The following is a 17,016-nucleotide window of genomic DNA, read 5'->3' on the forward strand; positions in this document are numbered from 1 at the left end:
CTAACCCCTGATACCACTTCTACTTGTGTATCCTCACCCCTGATACCCCTTCTACTTGTGTATCCTAACCCCTGATACCACTTCTACTTGTGTATCCTCACCCCTGATACCCCTTCTACTTGTGTATCCTAACCCCTGATACCACTTCTACTTGTGTATCCTCACCCCTGATACCCCTTCTACTTGTGTATCCTAACCCCTGATACCCCTTCTACTTGTGTATCCTCACCCCTGATACCCCTTCTACTTGTGTATCCTAACCCCTGATACCACTTCTACTTGTGTATCCTCACCCCTGATACCCCTTCTACTTGTGTATCCTAACCCCTGATACCACTTCTACTTGTGTATCCTAACTAGGGATGTCCCGATCCGATATTGATATCGCTGCGATATCGGTCCTGAATGCTGGATCGCAGATCGCACCAGAAAAAAAATAGGCAGCGATCTGGGGCTCGCGATCCGGCGTGTCACTCACGTGACGACAACAGTCGTAGTCAGTGGTCACGGGCATGAGAGTTGGCTAGTAGCTACCTGTGTGTAATGAGTCTGACAATGTCATGATGCTAGCTGGTGAAATCATAAACCATTTGCTTACGTAATTTTTCGTTTGTTTACATAGTCTGAAACTACAGATGGTATGCTTTCAAATGATACGTCATACATTGAAATCGGAAAAAAATTCAAGACGACACGAGTATTTGAATGTTTGTTTGTATCAATGTTTTGCTCAAGAATGGTGACTGCACGGTGGCGTAGCGGTCTAAGCACTAGCCACTAGTGCAAGCTGCCCACCGGGGACTGGGATCGAATCCCGGTCTCGCCAGACACGGATATGGCCAGGGCACACAGGGAGCGGCATATTGAGCGGCCGCTCCAGAGGGAGGTATAGGACTATTTCCGGACAAGGATCCGTCGCGCAACAGCGCCCCCGGGGTGCCGGAATAACGGTGCTGGGCTCGAGGAGCCAGTCAGCTAGTCTGCCTGGCGATCTCCTCTGGGGCTGCCGGCCACGGGGTCGTGCGGCGGATCCTACGCAATAGGCAGGGGATAATTGGATGCTAGGTTGGGTTCAATTGGATACCTACTTTCCATAGTTTCTTTATTTTCTCATCTGACATCCACTCTTATCCAACAAGATTCAATAATGACCTCCACTTACCTTTCTGTCGAACTTCTAGCCACCAATTTAACATTTGTTATAGAGGTCCGAAAATCTGGAACACCTTGAGCTCGCCACTGAGATCAACACCTCGATCGGCTTTCAAAAAGCAGTTGAAAAAATATTTAATCTCGTTATAAGCTGTTTATTTTATATTGTAGTGCTTTTCCCGTTGAAAGGTGGGCTAGATGGAAATCTATATTTATTTTTTTACTAATCTTACTATCCTTGTATCTATTTTTAGTTATTTTTGTTTGTTTTGTTTTTGTCTTGTGTGTTTGTATGTGCTATCCTACCTTTCTGCCCGATGGATATGATTTTGTTTGTGGTTTCTTTTCTCCTATTGACGTGCAGTAAGTGTCCCTTGATTTTCATTTGAAACAATGACATGGACGTGGAGTGGAACTCTGTACAAGCCTTCTGGGCTTCGTTCCCTCCTTGCACAATTTTTTGTGTGCTAAATAAATAAACTAAACTAAACTAAACTACCAAATTGGGTGAAAAAGGGATAAAATAAAATTTAGAAAAATAAAAAAATAAAACAAAATATAATGGTGACTGCTAAAAACGCTGCTAGCGGCTAACGTTTCGTTCTAAAACGAAAGTATTGTAACGTCCCCACTTGGACAGTGGTTGAAATAATGACAGATAGCTTCTCTCATGTAATCTGTGCGTTTAATTGTAAACGATCTCATAAGCCATGTCCGGATGGCATATAAATTACCCGAGGACCTCGGTAATATGTTTTACCTGGGGTAATTCGGTCATTTTTATCCCGTCCGGACCGACCATGTCAGTGATTTACTCCGGGGACCCCAGTAATTATTCCGGCTGGAATTACCTACTGTTTTTCAGCAAACCCTGAGGTCCTCTGATAATTATATTACCGTCCGGATTGACATGTCAGTATTTGGTACGCATTGCATGATTTTGCGCGATATTAATACTAGAATTTACCGCTTTGACCTGATGGGGGGATTTCTGCATGCCAACCAAAATGAAACTATGAGGAAAATGAATTATTGCTTTATTTTAATTTTTAAAAACCGAGTTACAATAAGTACATTTGTCTCAGTAAGAGAGAGACACTCATCATTGTAAGTAAAACCATCGAGGTTTTCGACGACGACGATGTAAGTGACGATGGACTGATTTCTTCTTCTGAACCAGTTCTAGCGAATTTACCTAACATTAGCTTGTAAACTGTGCAGTTTGTATGGTCTGGCACTCTATAAATCACAGTGTCTGACAACACACAGGGATGAAGTTAGGGGTGGGAATCGAAAGGTAACTCACGTATTGATAACCGTACAATATTTTGCCCCCCGTACCCGAGTTAAAGGGAAGCCTTGTTTTGAAATATAATCGTTCCAGACTTTAGATGTCGTATCTGTTTTTCCCCACTTTGCGCCATTTCAGCCATTCATCTTCTTAATTTTGTTAACATCACAACATTCTGATAGAACATCGACATGCTAGAAACACATAACTACACATAATTAGATTATCACACAGCCCCAAACGCGAACACATCCCAAAACGAACGTATTTACAAAAGTCTCCCTTACCAGTAGCCTATGGCAAAGGAGAATAGTAAATCCAATCAACAAATTATGAGTATTTTGTGATCGTTAAACTGCTGTTTATTATATCGAGTGGGTACTTTAAAACGTGAAGTTTCATGTTATGAAAAAAAACGAGTCTACGAGTGGTTTCGGCTGCGTTCGTAAATTTGCTCTGGAAATCTGATCAACAGTCATGGAATGCCTCTTGTCCAATCAAATTACTTGTTGTTGCTACACGTGCGTTGTGTTGTGGGTCTGACAAAACATCCGGCGGGAACAGCTTCTTCTGCTGTGATGTTAAATGGCAGCTTGCACCCGAAACGCAAACATGCATGGATATGTTTTATTCCATCCGGATCGGTCATTAAAATCACTGGGGTCCTAGGGTAAAAAAATATTACAGAGGTCCTCGAGTAATTTATATGCCATCCGGACAGGGCTATACACAACTTTCTTAGTTCACCGGAGCTCTCTCTCCCAACGGTCTCAACAACACACACAGCACCCGCCCCCTCCCGTGACCTCCACCAATCACAGGGGTGCATTGGCACACAACACAGTAACAGTGCGAACATGAACATGAACTCAAGCATTAATGAACATTAATGAACAGGGTTGCTACACTATGTTTACAAGCCAGGTATCACTTACCGGTAGCCTCTGGCAACAGTGAATCCAACCCACAGATTATAAGTATTTAGTGATCGTTAAACTGTTGTATATTATATCGAGTGGTACTTTAAAACTTCCAAGTTGCCTGTTATGAAAAAAACGAAAAGCAAATATTGTTGACACCCCTTCGATTCTGCGACTGGTTTCTGGTCTCACCAGCGGGCGTCTCTATCTAGGCTACACTTTTAAAAAGGGTGCTATAATTGATTTGCCATTTGTAAGAGAAGATAAATAGAATAAAAACATGAAGGCACTAAAACTAGAAATCTGACAGTAACTCATTTTTTTTCTACAATGCTGAATGCTGCTGTTTAAATTGTTTTAACTTTAAACCAGTTGGTCACTGAGTACTGCAGAGTACTGTTTTTGTTGCTTGATTAAAGGCTGGCAGTCTTTAATAGCCAACTGTTGTTGTGGACTATATACTGGGGAAGTATGTGTTATTATTCAGGAGTAAAACAATAAATACAAATATCGGATTGATATCGGTATCGCAGATACCTGAAGCCCAGGTATCGGTAGTGAAAAAATGGGATCGGGACATCCCTAATCCTAACCCCTGATACCCCTTCTACTTGTGTATCCTAACCCCTGATACCCCTTCTACTTGTGTATCCTAACCCCTGATACCCCTTCTACTTGTGTATCCTAACCCCTGATACCCCTTCTACTTGTGTATCCTAACCCCTGGCTCCACACCAAGCTGCACACATAGCTCCACTCCCTCTAAGCAGAGAACTGAACATCACCGCAGGAGAACACTTCCCTTCACCCCTGGACCGCTTCTGTTTGTTTGGGTAGAACCTCACTCTCACCCTCTGGACCAACCACCACACACCTCACCTTCTGGACCAACCACCACACACCTCACCCTCTGGACCTGTTGTTGGTCTGACAGAGCGTTCCAACTCAAACACTCTCTCCGCACAATCAGGGTGGGGCCCAGGCAGAACGCTGCTTGTCCAAACGTACTCACAGGTCTTCACAATGAAATGTGGCACATCCTCCATGAAGCTTTTTAGAAAAGGTTTATAAAACGTATCAATATATATTCATAATGTGGGGGTTTGAATACTAGTTTGTAATCAAGGTTTTTATAAACAGGCTGCAAGCTGACTTTACATTTAAAAGCCTTAGTTGGTGTAGTTTCTGTCTCTCTCGTACAAAAACATTCAAGGATCAACAGCGCCATCTAGTGGCCATCGTCCACCGTCGTCACCAAAAACTGACAACATATTTCTTCTCTTCATGGTTAATTCATGAGGGGGTTCAGATACCTTATAATCATCGGTGTCTCCTCCCTCATCAGACTCGTCCGCTTCCTATAAAGACAAGAATGCAAAGAGTTAACATCACAGGGGCCAGAGGGGGGGGGGGGGGGGGGAGGGGGGCACCAAACACTGTCACAGAACAGCCCCTCTCTGACTAATATCTACTAATAAGACAGATACAGCCAGACTGTGTGTACCACCTCAAATTAATTAATTTATGCCCAGCCAAATCCATGTTTAGAGGTAGCTAGTTAACATTACATTGATAAAGCGTCTTTGAGTGTCTAGAAAAGTCTAATGTATTATTATTATTATTATTATAATACATCTACATAGGAACTCTGTATAGAACAGCTTGCTGATGTGATGTCACTGGATCTCAGAGTACGCCCCCCTCTCTCCCTCCCTCCCCTCTCTCTCTCTCGCTCTCTCTCTCCCCCCCCCTCTCTCTCTCTCTCTCTCTCTCTCTCTCTCTCTCTCTCTCTCTCTCTCTCTCTCTCCATCCCTCTCCCTCTCCCAATGAGGGCAGGGGTAATGGTTAGGTGTGAGATGTATATAGAACTGGGACAGCAGGACACTGAGTGAAGAACAACTGACCGAGTTGCGGGAGCTCTCTCCACTGTCCTCGTCTCCAGAGCCCTTCTGGTACGAGTCCTCCACCCTGCTGACGTCATCCTCCCCGTAGGCTGCAGACACCAGACCCCCATGGGCCTCTGGAACACCAGGTTACAGCAGGGATCAACAGTTGCAGGTACAGTACACAATACACATAGTCGCCTTACCCAGCTGGTTTCCCATGTGCAGGCAGACAGATTAAAAACCAAAGGTGATGGAGCATTCCAAACCATGGATCCAATTCAAAATCCTACTCACCACTTACAAAGTCATCAACAATCTGGCCCCCTCCTACCTTGCCGACCTCGTCCCCCTCCACACCCCCTCCCGTTGCCTCAGGTCTGACGACCAAACCACCCTCAAGAGCACCAGGACCAAGCTCTGAGTCTGGACCTGGGGTGATGGGGCCTTTTCAGCCGCAGCCCCGTCCCTCTGGAACGCCCTCCCCAACCACATCAGACAGGCCAACACCCTGCCAACATTTAAACAAGCCCTCAAAATCCACCTCTTCAAGCTCGCCATCACCAGTTAACCCTCTCCCCCTCCCCTTCCCATGTGTCCCCAGCACTACCTTCATTAGGCCCCTATACTTTCTTCTATTTACCTTTTGTTTCTTTTTATTATTACAACTCGATCTTTTCAGCTTGTAAAGCGTCTTTGAAAGGCACTATATATGTCTAATGTATTATTATTATTATTATTATTGGAACTTAGATCAGCGGTCTCGGTCGAAGCATTTCAAAAAACTGCTCAAGACTGTCCTGTACAGACAGGCTAACCCCAAAAGCCTGTGTTTGTGTCTTGTTATTCTTTGCTTCTTGTTTTTATTTTCACTTGTTTACCTATTTCTTTTAATCTGCTATTACTTTTGCTCTTTAATTATGTTTTTACAGCCTATGTAAAGCACTTTGTGACCGCTGGTCTGTGATAGGTGCTATATAAATAAACTTTACTTACTTACTTAATATAATATAACAAATGAAAACACCCACGCACTGCAGACACTCCCAGAGCTGAATGGCCTAACGTTTCCCCCCACCTATCTAAACACTGAGGGAGTCACCGTGGTAACACGTATTCTCCTCTTCCTTCATTAAACTAAGCCGTAGGATCAGGATAACAATTTGACATTGATAGAACATAGCTATCATTACAATAATCCACTAACCAGCCCTGGTTAATGTGATCTATAACCTTTGCGCTACTGTTGTTTACATTAACCACCTTTGAACTACTGGATATTTCAAATTGCACATGTCCCCTGACATAGCTCCTTTATACTTCTGCACATTAGATACTGTACATAAACGACCTCACTGTACACAGCTCATAACTGTACACAGCTCATCACTGTACACAGCTCATCACTGTACACAGCTCATCACTGTACACAGCTCATAACTGTACACAGCTCATAACTGTACATAGCTCATAACTGTACACAGCTCATCACTGTACACAGCTCATAACTGTACACAGCTCATAACTGTACACAGCTCATAACTGTACATAGCTCATAACTGTACATAGCTCATAACTGTACACAACTCATAACTGTACACAGCTCATAACTGTACACAGCTCATAACTGTACATAGCTCATAACTGTACACAACTCATAACTGTACATAGCTCATAACTGTACACAGCCCATAACTGTACATAGCTCATAACTGTACACAGCTCATAACTAGGGATGCACCGAACATTCGGCCACCGAATGTATTCGGCCGAATATCGCAAAATAAAGCACATTCGGTATTCGGCCGAATGTGTGAAAACACCGAATGTTTACCACCGAATAGTGGCCGTGTTTTGATGACGCAATACAATTAAATATAACTCTCAACAGGCGCGCGGCGCGAGGCGACGCGCTTTCAAAACTGGCTGCGTTCGTAAATTCACTCAGGAAATCCGATCAGCACTCGTGGAATGCCTCTCGTCCAATCAAATGACTCGGTTTCTCTATGACGTCGGGCCCAGTGTGCGCTCCAGCGCTCTCAGGGCGACTTTACGAACGCAACCTAACACTCATCTAGCTAGTTAGCTTAGCAGTCGTAGCTCAATTTAAAATTGGAGTGAGAAGCAGAGTTGTTGCCTTGTTGAAAACATATTCAGACTCCCAGCTGTTCTACACGAGTTTATGACATGCAGCTGTATCATGCGGTGGTTTCTATGCAAACCAGAGACTATAAAAACAAAAGATATTCATTCTGAAATAACATGAACTATTATCCTTACACTCAGGTGGACTCAATTCAACTTGTTGAATGACTTGAAGACATTTAGCATTTGACCTAATTTTAAGAGTGACAAAGGGTCTGAATACTTATGTACATGAGGTATTTCTGTATTTACATTTTAATACATTTGCAAACATTAAAAAACGTTTTTACTTAGATTATGGGGTACTGTGTGTGGATTGATGGCAAATCTATTCAAAAATGTGAAAAAAGTGAAGGGGTCTAAATACTTTCTGAAGCCTATGTAGAGACAAATCATGAATATCATTAACTTGAACCCTGGAAAGCAGTAGAGATTAAATCCCACGATAATTAGTTATAATAAGTTATATATAAAAGTTCTTTTTTTTCAATCTCAATTTCTTTCTTTGAGAAGCATGAATAAAAAGCAAAATGTATTTAGTTTATGCAATGATAAAATTAAAAACTGCCGATACACATTCGGTATTCGGTATTCGGCCAAGTGTTTCCTTAAATTCGGCTTCGGCCAAGAATTTTCATTTCGGTGCATCCCTACTCATAACTGTACACAGCTCATAACTGTACACAGCCCATAACTGTACATAGCTCATAACTGTACTAAGGCTGCCACGATTAGTCGACTAGTCACGACGATGTCGACTACCAAAATCGTCGCCGACATATTTGGTAATCGCCGTAGTCGCATGTTTTTTTGGAGCTGAAATAAGCGTTTTTTTTTTTTTTTTTTGCCTAGCACCAGGGGAGCCCCCCCTCCCAAATGTCGTTGTTTGGTACCTGTACTATATCAATGACAATAAAGACCATTCATTTCATTCGATAAGCATTCGTTTTTCTTCCCTGAAGCTGCCACTGGCTAGCGTCTCCCAGTGTCTTTGATGTACATGCGCAGTGTCGGTCATCCGGGGCACACGTGACTTCCCCGGAAAAACAAACAGAGAAATGTCTTCCTGTCCTCGTACCTCTAAAGTGTGGGAGCATTTCAACCACAACGTTGAAAAAAAGAATGTAAAATGTAAAATTTGCAAAGCTGAACTCGCTTATCATGGCAGCACGTCTATGATGCGCGAGCATCTAAAAAGGAAGCACGTTGTGGCAGATGACGAGGAAGACGATGGCTCGTCTCGGTAAGCTAGTTAGCTTGTTATTGGCTAATGATATCATTACGTTAAAAGCCTTCTTACATTATTTTACGTTGTCATCAAAGCGATACTTATCAAATAGCTAAAAATGTTGTCTTAACGTTACAGTGCTAAGAAGGCGCGTTCTACTATGAGATGAGTGAAGCAAAGCAAAACTTTTGTACTCTGTACAAGTATTTATTTTTGTTTTTGTATTCTTTTGGTTGCCTAGTGCCTAGCCTACCTCATTTTACTCAGCAGTTTGCACCCTCTACTACTCTTTACATTACATTACATGCAAGTGATGCCAGAAATAAATCTGCAAAGTTCATTAAAATATCTATTTTTGAGTGAACAATCATTTTAATTGTCTTTATTTTTAGTTAGCACATGCCTACAACAACAACTAACAACTTCAAGCTAAATTTAGAAGCTGATTTAGAAGATGATAGCTAAATAAGAGCGATTGAGTAATTGTGCGATAAGCTGTAATTTATGATCCGATTAGTCGACTAATCGTTAAAATAATCGGTGACTAGTCGACTATGAAAATAATCGTTTGTGGCAGCCCTAAACTGTACACAGCTCATAACTGTACATAGCTCATAACTGTATATAGCCCTGTATTGAACCCCCATGGGCATGTATATAACAGATTCAAGACCCTGGTGCTTGCATACCAGGCAGCTAAAGGGACAGCCCCTGCCTACCTGAAGGAAATGGTAACCCCCCAAACCCCTGCCCGCTCACTCCGCTCCTCCACCTCGGCTGGCCGACTGGCCCCACCACCTCTGCACAGCAGTCGGGCTGCCCGATCACGTCTCTTCACAACACTGGCTCCCCGCTGGTGGAATGAGCTCCCCAAGGCTGTCAGAACGGCAGAGTCACTACCCATCTTCCGTCGTAGACTGAAGACCCATCTCTTCAGGTTACATCTTAACTGCTCCTCCTGAGACATCTTCTGACCCTCACCACTACGTCTCCTAAAGACACCCGCTTTCCCCTCTACTGTGTCCCTAAGAACTTCTATTGCCCCCCTTTGACTGTTTCTCAGTTTCTCCAGTAATATATAAAAATAAAATAAAAGTTTTAGGAGAAGGCGATAATAGGGAGAAGGTTTTTCCTTCTATCAGTGGCCCCGGGCCCGAGCTAGAGTACTCTTCCTGCAACGAATGGTGGACTGCTGATTCACATGCTTAGTATTCAAATGTATTGATTGTAAGTCGCTTTGGAATAAGGCGTCTGCTAAATGCCAAAAATGTAAATGTAAATGTAAATGTAAGCCCATAAGTGTATATACCTCATAACTGTATATACTTCTAAACTATACTGATGTTTACAATACTACCTCTGCACATACTGTATATTACATAAAAAAATCACCCATCACTACCATTCTTGTTCTATTTATATCATGGCCTTATATCACTATTTGCACTTCTGGTTAGATGCTAATCTAACCTAATCTAACCTAATCTAACCTAATCTAACCTAATCTAACCTAATCTAATCTAACCTAATAACAGCAGAATGTCTTCAGCCACCAACAGGCGGGCTGTCATGTTGACGTCCCTCCTCTCCCCACCTAGCTGTTTGTAGTAGGCTAAGTGTTTGTAGTAGTAAGTGAATGTACCGTGGGATTGGACATTCAGAGCATGTGTGCACATGTACACATCCCTACCGTGGACTAGGCTGCTCAGTGACGGTGACCGTCCTAGCTGCCTGAGAGACCTGAGAGACCTGCAGGCCCCCTGTGGGCTATTAACACCAACATCAGGTTCAAACACACAATAGCAGGAGGAGGGGGCGAGGAGGGGGAGAACACATACAGTATGAGGCATTATTGAAAGGTGTTTGACTTGGTTACTTTCTGTCTGTAATACAAAGGACATGAAAATGGATCAAAATGAATGAGAATGATGATAAAGATCCTCAGAACCTCCAGCCAGGCTAGCAGCTACACAACACGAGCTGCGGCGAAGCCCTCGGGTGTAAAACAACATCTAATGGAGAGTAAAACGTTAATTATAGACAACAACAATAACATAAGTGAGTTATCTACCCGTGTCTTCCATTTCTGGGTCGGAATCAGGCTCGGAGTCGTCTCCATAGTCCGCTAGAGAAGAGAGAAGAGCACTCTTTTTACCGCTCGCCATTGCTACGCACACGGGTCGCTTCAATGACGTTTCTGTGATACTGTCGCATAACAATGGCGTCACTTTACAGCAGCGACGGAGAAACGTGCGGATGCGTCGCTATGCCGATGGGAAACGTAGTCTGGAGACTCGAAGACAAGTTCAATCATAATCATCATCCTTAAACCAAGAACACAGACACATTGAGAGGTAAGTTGTATTTTGAGCCAAATGTCTGTGGCAAGTTTCAATAAACACATACAGGATTTTCATTGTTATGATTGCTTTAATTTTCAGTGAATTTCCATACATTCCAAAATGTAATCAAACAGCAAATTGAAACCGTTTGAGAGGGAACATCGCAAAGCTATTGTTGCTTGAACACTCACGTGTCTATACAGTGTGAGGTAATGATAGATACAGACAGACAAGGCAGGTTATTGAGTAGGGTGGTGGGTCAGGAAGCCACATGACAACATTTACATTTACATTTTACATTTAGCAGACGCCTTATTCCAAAGCCACTTACAATCGATGTAAGTGAATCATTAATCCACCAGTCATAGCAGGAAGAGTAATCTAGCTCAGGCCCGGGGCCATTGGCAGTCGTTGTGATAGAAGAAACACTGGAGAAACAGTACATGGGGGTAGTAGAAATCTTAGGAGAAACAGTATAGGGGGGGGGAGAAACAGTATAGGGGGGAGAGAAACAGTATAGGGGGGAGAGAGAAACAGTATAGGGGGGAGAGAAACAGTATAGGGGGGGGAGAAACAGTATAGGGGGGAGAGAAACAGTATAGGGGGGGGAGAAACAGTATAGGGGGGGGAAAACAGTATAGGGGGGAGAGAAACAGTATAGGGGGGAGAGAAACAGTATAGGGGGGGAGAGAAACAGTATAGGGGGGAGAGAAACAGTATAGGGGGGAGAGAAACAGTATAGGGGGGGAGAGAAACAGTATAGGGGGGAGAGAAACAGTATAGGGGGGGGAGAAACAGTATAGGGGGGAGAGAAACAGTATAGGGGGGAGAGAAACAGTATAGGGGGGAGAGAAACAGTATAGGGGGGAGAGAAACAGTATAGGGGGGGGAGAAACAGTATAGGGGGGGAGAGAAACAGTATAGGGGGGGGAGAAACAGTATAGGGGGGAGAGAAACAGTATAGGGGGAGAGAAACAGTATAGGGGGGGGAGAAACAGTATAGGGGGGAGAGAAACAGTATAGGGGGGGAGAAACAGTATAGGGGGGAGAGAAACAGTATAGGGGGGAGAGAAACAGTATAGGGGGAGAGAAACAGTATAGGGGGGAGAGAAACAGTATAGGGGGGAGAGAAACAGTATAGGGGGGAGAGAAACAGTATAGGGGGGAGAGAAACAGTATAGGGGGGGAGAGAAACAGTATAGGGGGGGAGAGAAACAGTATAGGGGGGAGAGAAACAGTATAGGGGGGAGAGAAACAGTATAGGGGGGAGAGAAACAGTATAGGGGGGGGAGAAACAGTATAGGGGGGGAGAAACAGTATAGGGGGGAGAGAAACAGTATAGGGGGGAGAGAAACAGTATAGGGGGGAGAGAAACAGTATAGGGGGGGAGAGAAACAGTATAGGGGGGGGAGAGAAACAGTATAGGGGGGAGAGAAACAGTATAGGGGGGGAGAGAAACAGTATAGGGGGGGAGAGAAACAGTATAGGGGGGAGAGAAACAGTATAGGGGGGGGAGAAACAGTATAGGGGGGGAGAGAAACAGTATAGGGGGGGAGAGAAACAGTATAGGGGGGGGAGAGAAACAGTATAGGGGGGGGAGAGAAACAGTATAGGGGGGAGAGAAACAGTATAGGGGGGAGAGAAACAGTATAGGGGGGGAGAGAAACAGTATAGGGGGGGAGAGAAACAGTATAGGGGGGGAGAGAAACAGTATAGGGGGGAGAGAAACAGTATAGGGGGGGGAGAGAAACAGTATAGGGGGGAGAGAAACAGTATAGGGGGAGAGAAACAGTATAGGGGGGGAGAGAAACAGTATAGGGGGGAGAGAAACAGTATAGGGGGGGAGAGAAACAGTATAGGGGGGGGAGAAACAGTATAGGGGGGGGAGAGAAACAGTATAGGGGGGGAGAGGGGGGGGAGAAAACAGTATCGGGGGCGTGGAGTAGAACAGTATAGGGGGGGAGAAACAGTATAGGGGGGGAGAGAAACAGTATAGGGGGGGGAGAAACAGTTATAGGGAAGAGTAGTGCTGGAGAGTAAACAGTATAGGGGGGGAGAAAACAGTATAGGGGGGGAGAGAAACAGTATAGGGGGGGAGAAACAGTATAGGGGGGGAGAAACAGTATAGGGGGGGAGAGAAACAGTATAGGGGGGGAGAAACAGTATAGGGGGAGAGAAACAGTATAGGGGGGGAGAACGGGGGAGAGAAACAGTATAGGGGGGAGAGAAACAGTATAGGGGAGAAACAGTATAGGGGGGGGAGAAACAGTATAGGGGGAGAGAGAAACAGTATAGGGGGAGAGAAACAGTATAGGGGGGGAGAGAAACAGTATAGGGGGGGGAGAAACAGTATAGGGGGGGAGAAACAGTATAGGGGGGGAAGAAACAGTATAGGGGGAGAGAAACAGTATAGGGGGGGAGAGAACAGTATAGGGGGAGAGAGAAACAGTATAGGGGGGGAGAGAAACAGTATAGGGGGGGAGAAACAGTATAGGGGGGGAGAGGAAACAGTATAGGGGGGGAGAAACAGTATAGGGGAGAAAAAACAGTATAGGGGGGAGAGAAACAGTATAGGGGGGGAGAAAACAGTATAGGGGGAGAGAAAACAGTATAGGGGGGGAGAACAGTATAGGGGGAGAGAGAAACAGTATAGGGGGGGGAGAGAACAGTTAAGGGGGAGAGAAAACAGGATGGAGAAACAGTATAGGGGGGAGAGAAACAGTATAGGGGGGAGAGAAACAGTATAGGGGGGGAGAGAAACAGTATAGGGGGGAGAAACAGTATAGGGGGGAGAGAGAAACAGTATAGGGGGGAGAGAAAACAGTATAGGGGGGAGAGAAACAGTATAGGGGGGAGAGAAACAGTATAGGGGGGAGAGAAACAGTATAGGGGGGGAGAAACAGTATAGGGGGGAGAGAAACAGTATAGGGGGGAGAGAAACAGTATAGGGGGGGGAGAAACAGTATAGGGGGGGAGAAACAGTATAGGGGGGAGAGAAACAGTATAGGGGGGGGGAGAGAACAGTATAGGGGGGAGAAACAGTATAGGGGGGAGAAACAGTATAGGGGGGGGAGCAGGTGTCTCTGACAATAAATGGGGTTCCTCTTGCCTCATCGAATAATGAAGATGGAGGACTAACGGCACAGTAGCATGTGCAGTGTTAATGCTGTCACAGACTCACAGCACAGAAGTCATGGAACCACTAGTCCTCTAAATCACTGCGTTCCTTATCCTCCTCTTCCCTCCTGCCGGGGGCCGCAGCAGCAGCCGTACAGCAGAGCGAAACACCACCAGCGACAGGAAGCCCAGCAGGAACACTCCTATGACTATAGCGCCCCCTAGCGCCCAGGGTTCCAGCTGCAGACGCTGCACGGCCCACTCCACCCACTCCTCAGCTGAAACCGGCAGGGCCGGGGGCTCCGGGGCACTGTGGAGGGGGGGTGAGTGGGATAGGGACAGGGGTCAGGGGTCAGAGGGTCAGAGGGTCAGGGGCTAAGGCTCAGATTGAGTAGGAGGTGGATGGAATGGACATTCCTGGAATTGCTGACATTCCTGGATACATAAGATCAATTTTGTGATGATTCACTAATGTAACCGTCAATAAATAACTCTTCTTCTGAGACTCAACATCATCATCATCATCATCATCATCATCATCATCATCATCATATAAACACTGACATTTGTTTCATGCTCCTATTTGGGCTTGAGCCTGTTCATCTTCATTGGTTCTGTCAAGCAACATTAACATAAGCAAATGATTAAGACAGAAATACAGCAGAGTGCTGCAGTTATTGGATGAGATATCCAGAGAAAACAAAGTTAAAACAGTTTGCTGCCACTTTCTATTGTTTGGTCATAGCCGTCGACGTGTTATCAGTAGGCTATGCACATTCAGGATGAAAAAGCATTTGGAACCTAATTCATCTTAATGTTTTTTTCTGTTGAAAGCTCCCATTCGGTCACTCACCTCTCGATGACCACCATCCTGCTGTATGTTCCCCGGAGGCGCGTCTGTGTGTGTGTGTTACGGTGTCTGAGACTAGGGAAGTGAACCTAAGTAGGCCTTAGCTCTATACTCTCACTGCTGGCTCCAGCACCTGGCCTCCATGTCAGAGTCTGAAGCCCAGAAGAGCTCACACCTCCCTGGCAGGTACTGTGCCACTCTCTCTCTCTCTGTCTCTCTGTCTCTCTGTCTCTCTCTCTCTCTGCTCTCTCTCTCTCTCTCTCTCTCTCTCTCTCTCTCTCTCTCTCTCTCTCTCTCTCTCTCTCTCTCTCTCTCTCTCTCTCTCTCTCACTTCAATCCACTTTGCCTGGATTCAGCCTTGTTCCTTGAGCCAGACCAGGTAGTGAGACTAGTTGCTCTGGCTGTGAAGGTGTTGTGTTTGTAATGTAGCAGGAGAGGCGGGTGATCTGGGTTAATGTTTACTGATAATATTGACTTTGGCCAGAGCTCTGAGGCGAGGCAAACGCCTGATAAGGCAGATGAGCATAGAAGTAGAATGAGTAGAACGCAAGGTACACAACAAGATGGCCTACATGGAATTTTTCGAAACGCCATAGTAGGTCATTGTTATTGCAGCATAGAACACAGAGAGACTGAACATTCTGAGGCGACACCATGGTAATTAAGACTCATTAAACTCCACTGTCAGGTGAGTTGTTAATCAAAATCAAACAGGCCCAAACCTACAAATATTTAAATCTAAACTAAAACCTTCATGTTTTTGCAACAGCTATGATTAAACACTAACACTTCCATCCATGTCTTTTTAATTCATTCCTATTATATATTAATTATCTTATTAAATGTTCTAATGTTTATCTATATATTCTAAAAAATTATATATATATATCTGTTTACTCTTCTCCTCTTGCTGTATTTTAATAATGCATGTAAAACACTTATGTAAAACACTTTGAATTGCCCCTGTTGTATGAACTTGCCTTGCCTTAATAAAGCTGTAAACTAAAACATACAAATAGGACACCAAAGGAAGCCTGCCAGTACACCCACCATGGTGTTGATTTTAAATGGGCATGTCAGCTCTACTCTCTTCTATTTCTATGGGCCTGCTAATGCCCTACAAGCACAGTCACAGAGTGGTACTAGTAATGAAAGAACTACTAGAGGTTAGGTCAGAGGACTGAGTATTAAGACATTGTAGCAACGGTGAGACATACTGACTTATTTACATTTTAGGCATTAGCAGACGCCTTTATCCAAAGCGGCTTACAACAAATCCATTTGACTAAGTAAGTGAATTCATCTATCCAACAGTCGTAGCAGGGAAAAGTCATCTATGCTCGGGCCAGGGGCCATTGGCAGTCGTAGTGCTAGGAGCACTTTTAGTAGAGAAACTGATATCATTGTATGAATATACATATATAAATATACATTTGTGTGTGTGTGTGTGTGTGTGTGTGTGTGTGTGTGTGTGTGTGTGTGTGTGTGTGTGTGTTGTGTGTGTGTGTGTGTGTGTAGGGGGTTGTTATTATTCATGTTCTATTATCTGTTTATATAAACAGTCAGACGATCAGATATGACACAGTGAACCCTCTCTCTCTCTCCCTCTCTCTCTCTCTGCCTCTCTCCCCTCCCTCCCCCCCCCCCTCCTCCCAAACGATCAGAATAATGACACAGTGAATTCATTGTTTAATGTATCAAAGTTTTTATTTGCACTTAAACATTAAGTAGAGAACCTAACCACATGGCTCCTGCAGGTAACAACAACTGCAGATCAATATCATCCAAAAGTTTGGATCACTGAATATGTACAGTCAGGATGGCGTATCTGTATCAGTATCACTGAATATGTACAGTCAGGATGGCGTATCTGTATCAGTATCACTGAATATGTACAGTCAGGATGGCGTATCTGTATCAGTATCACTGAATATGTACAGTCAGGATGGCGTATCTGTATCAGTATCACTGAATATGTACAGTCAGGATGGCGTATCTGTATCAGTATCACTGAATATGTACAGTCAGGATGGCGTATCTGTATCAGTATCACTGAATATGTACAGTCAGGATGGCGTATCTGTATCA

General features: G+C 44.3%; 1 protein-coding gene across 1 annotated transcript in view; it reads right to left on the reverse strand.

Moving 5' to 3' along the window:
* The window catches only part of sap30bp (SAP30 binding protein), a gene marked incomplete at its 3' end in the record, with an annotated part of 70,399 nt that extends 59,606 nt beyond the window's left edge, over positions 1-10,793 (reverse strand). Inside the window, 3 exon segments of the mRNA XM_080541644.1 lie at positions 4,677-4,721; positions 5,268-5,383; positions 10,691-10,793. Of these exon segments, the coding sequence (XP_080397770.1) occupies positions 4,677-4,721; positions 5,268-5,383; positions 10,691-10,784 (255 nt within the window). The 5' untranslated portion in view covers positions 10,785-10,793.
* Positions 10,794-17,016: the final 6,223 nt, after the last annotated feature.

Source organism: Nansenia antarctica (assembly GCF_963989245.1).
Source record: "Nansenia antarctica genome assembly, chromosome: 11".
NCBI lineage: Eukaryota > Metazoa > Chordata > Actinopteri > Argentiniformes > Microstomatidae > Nansenia > Nansenia antarctica.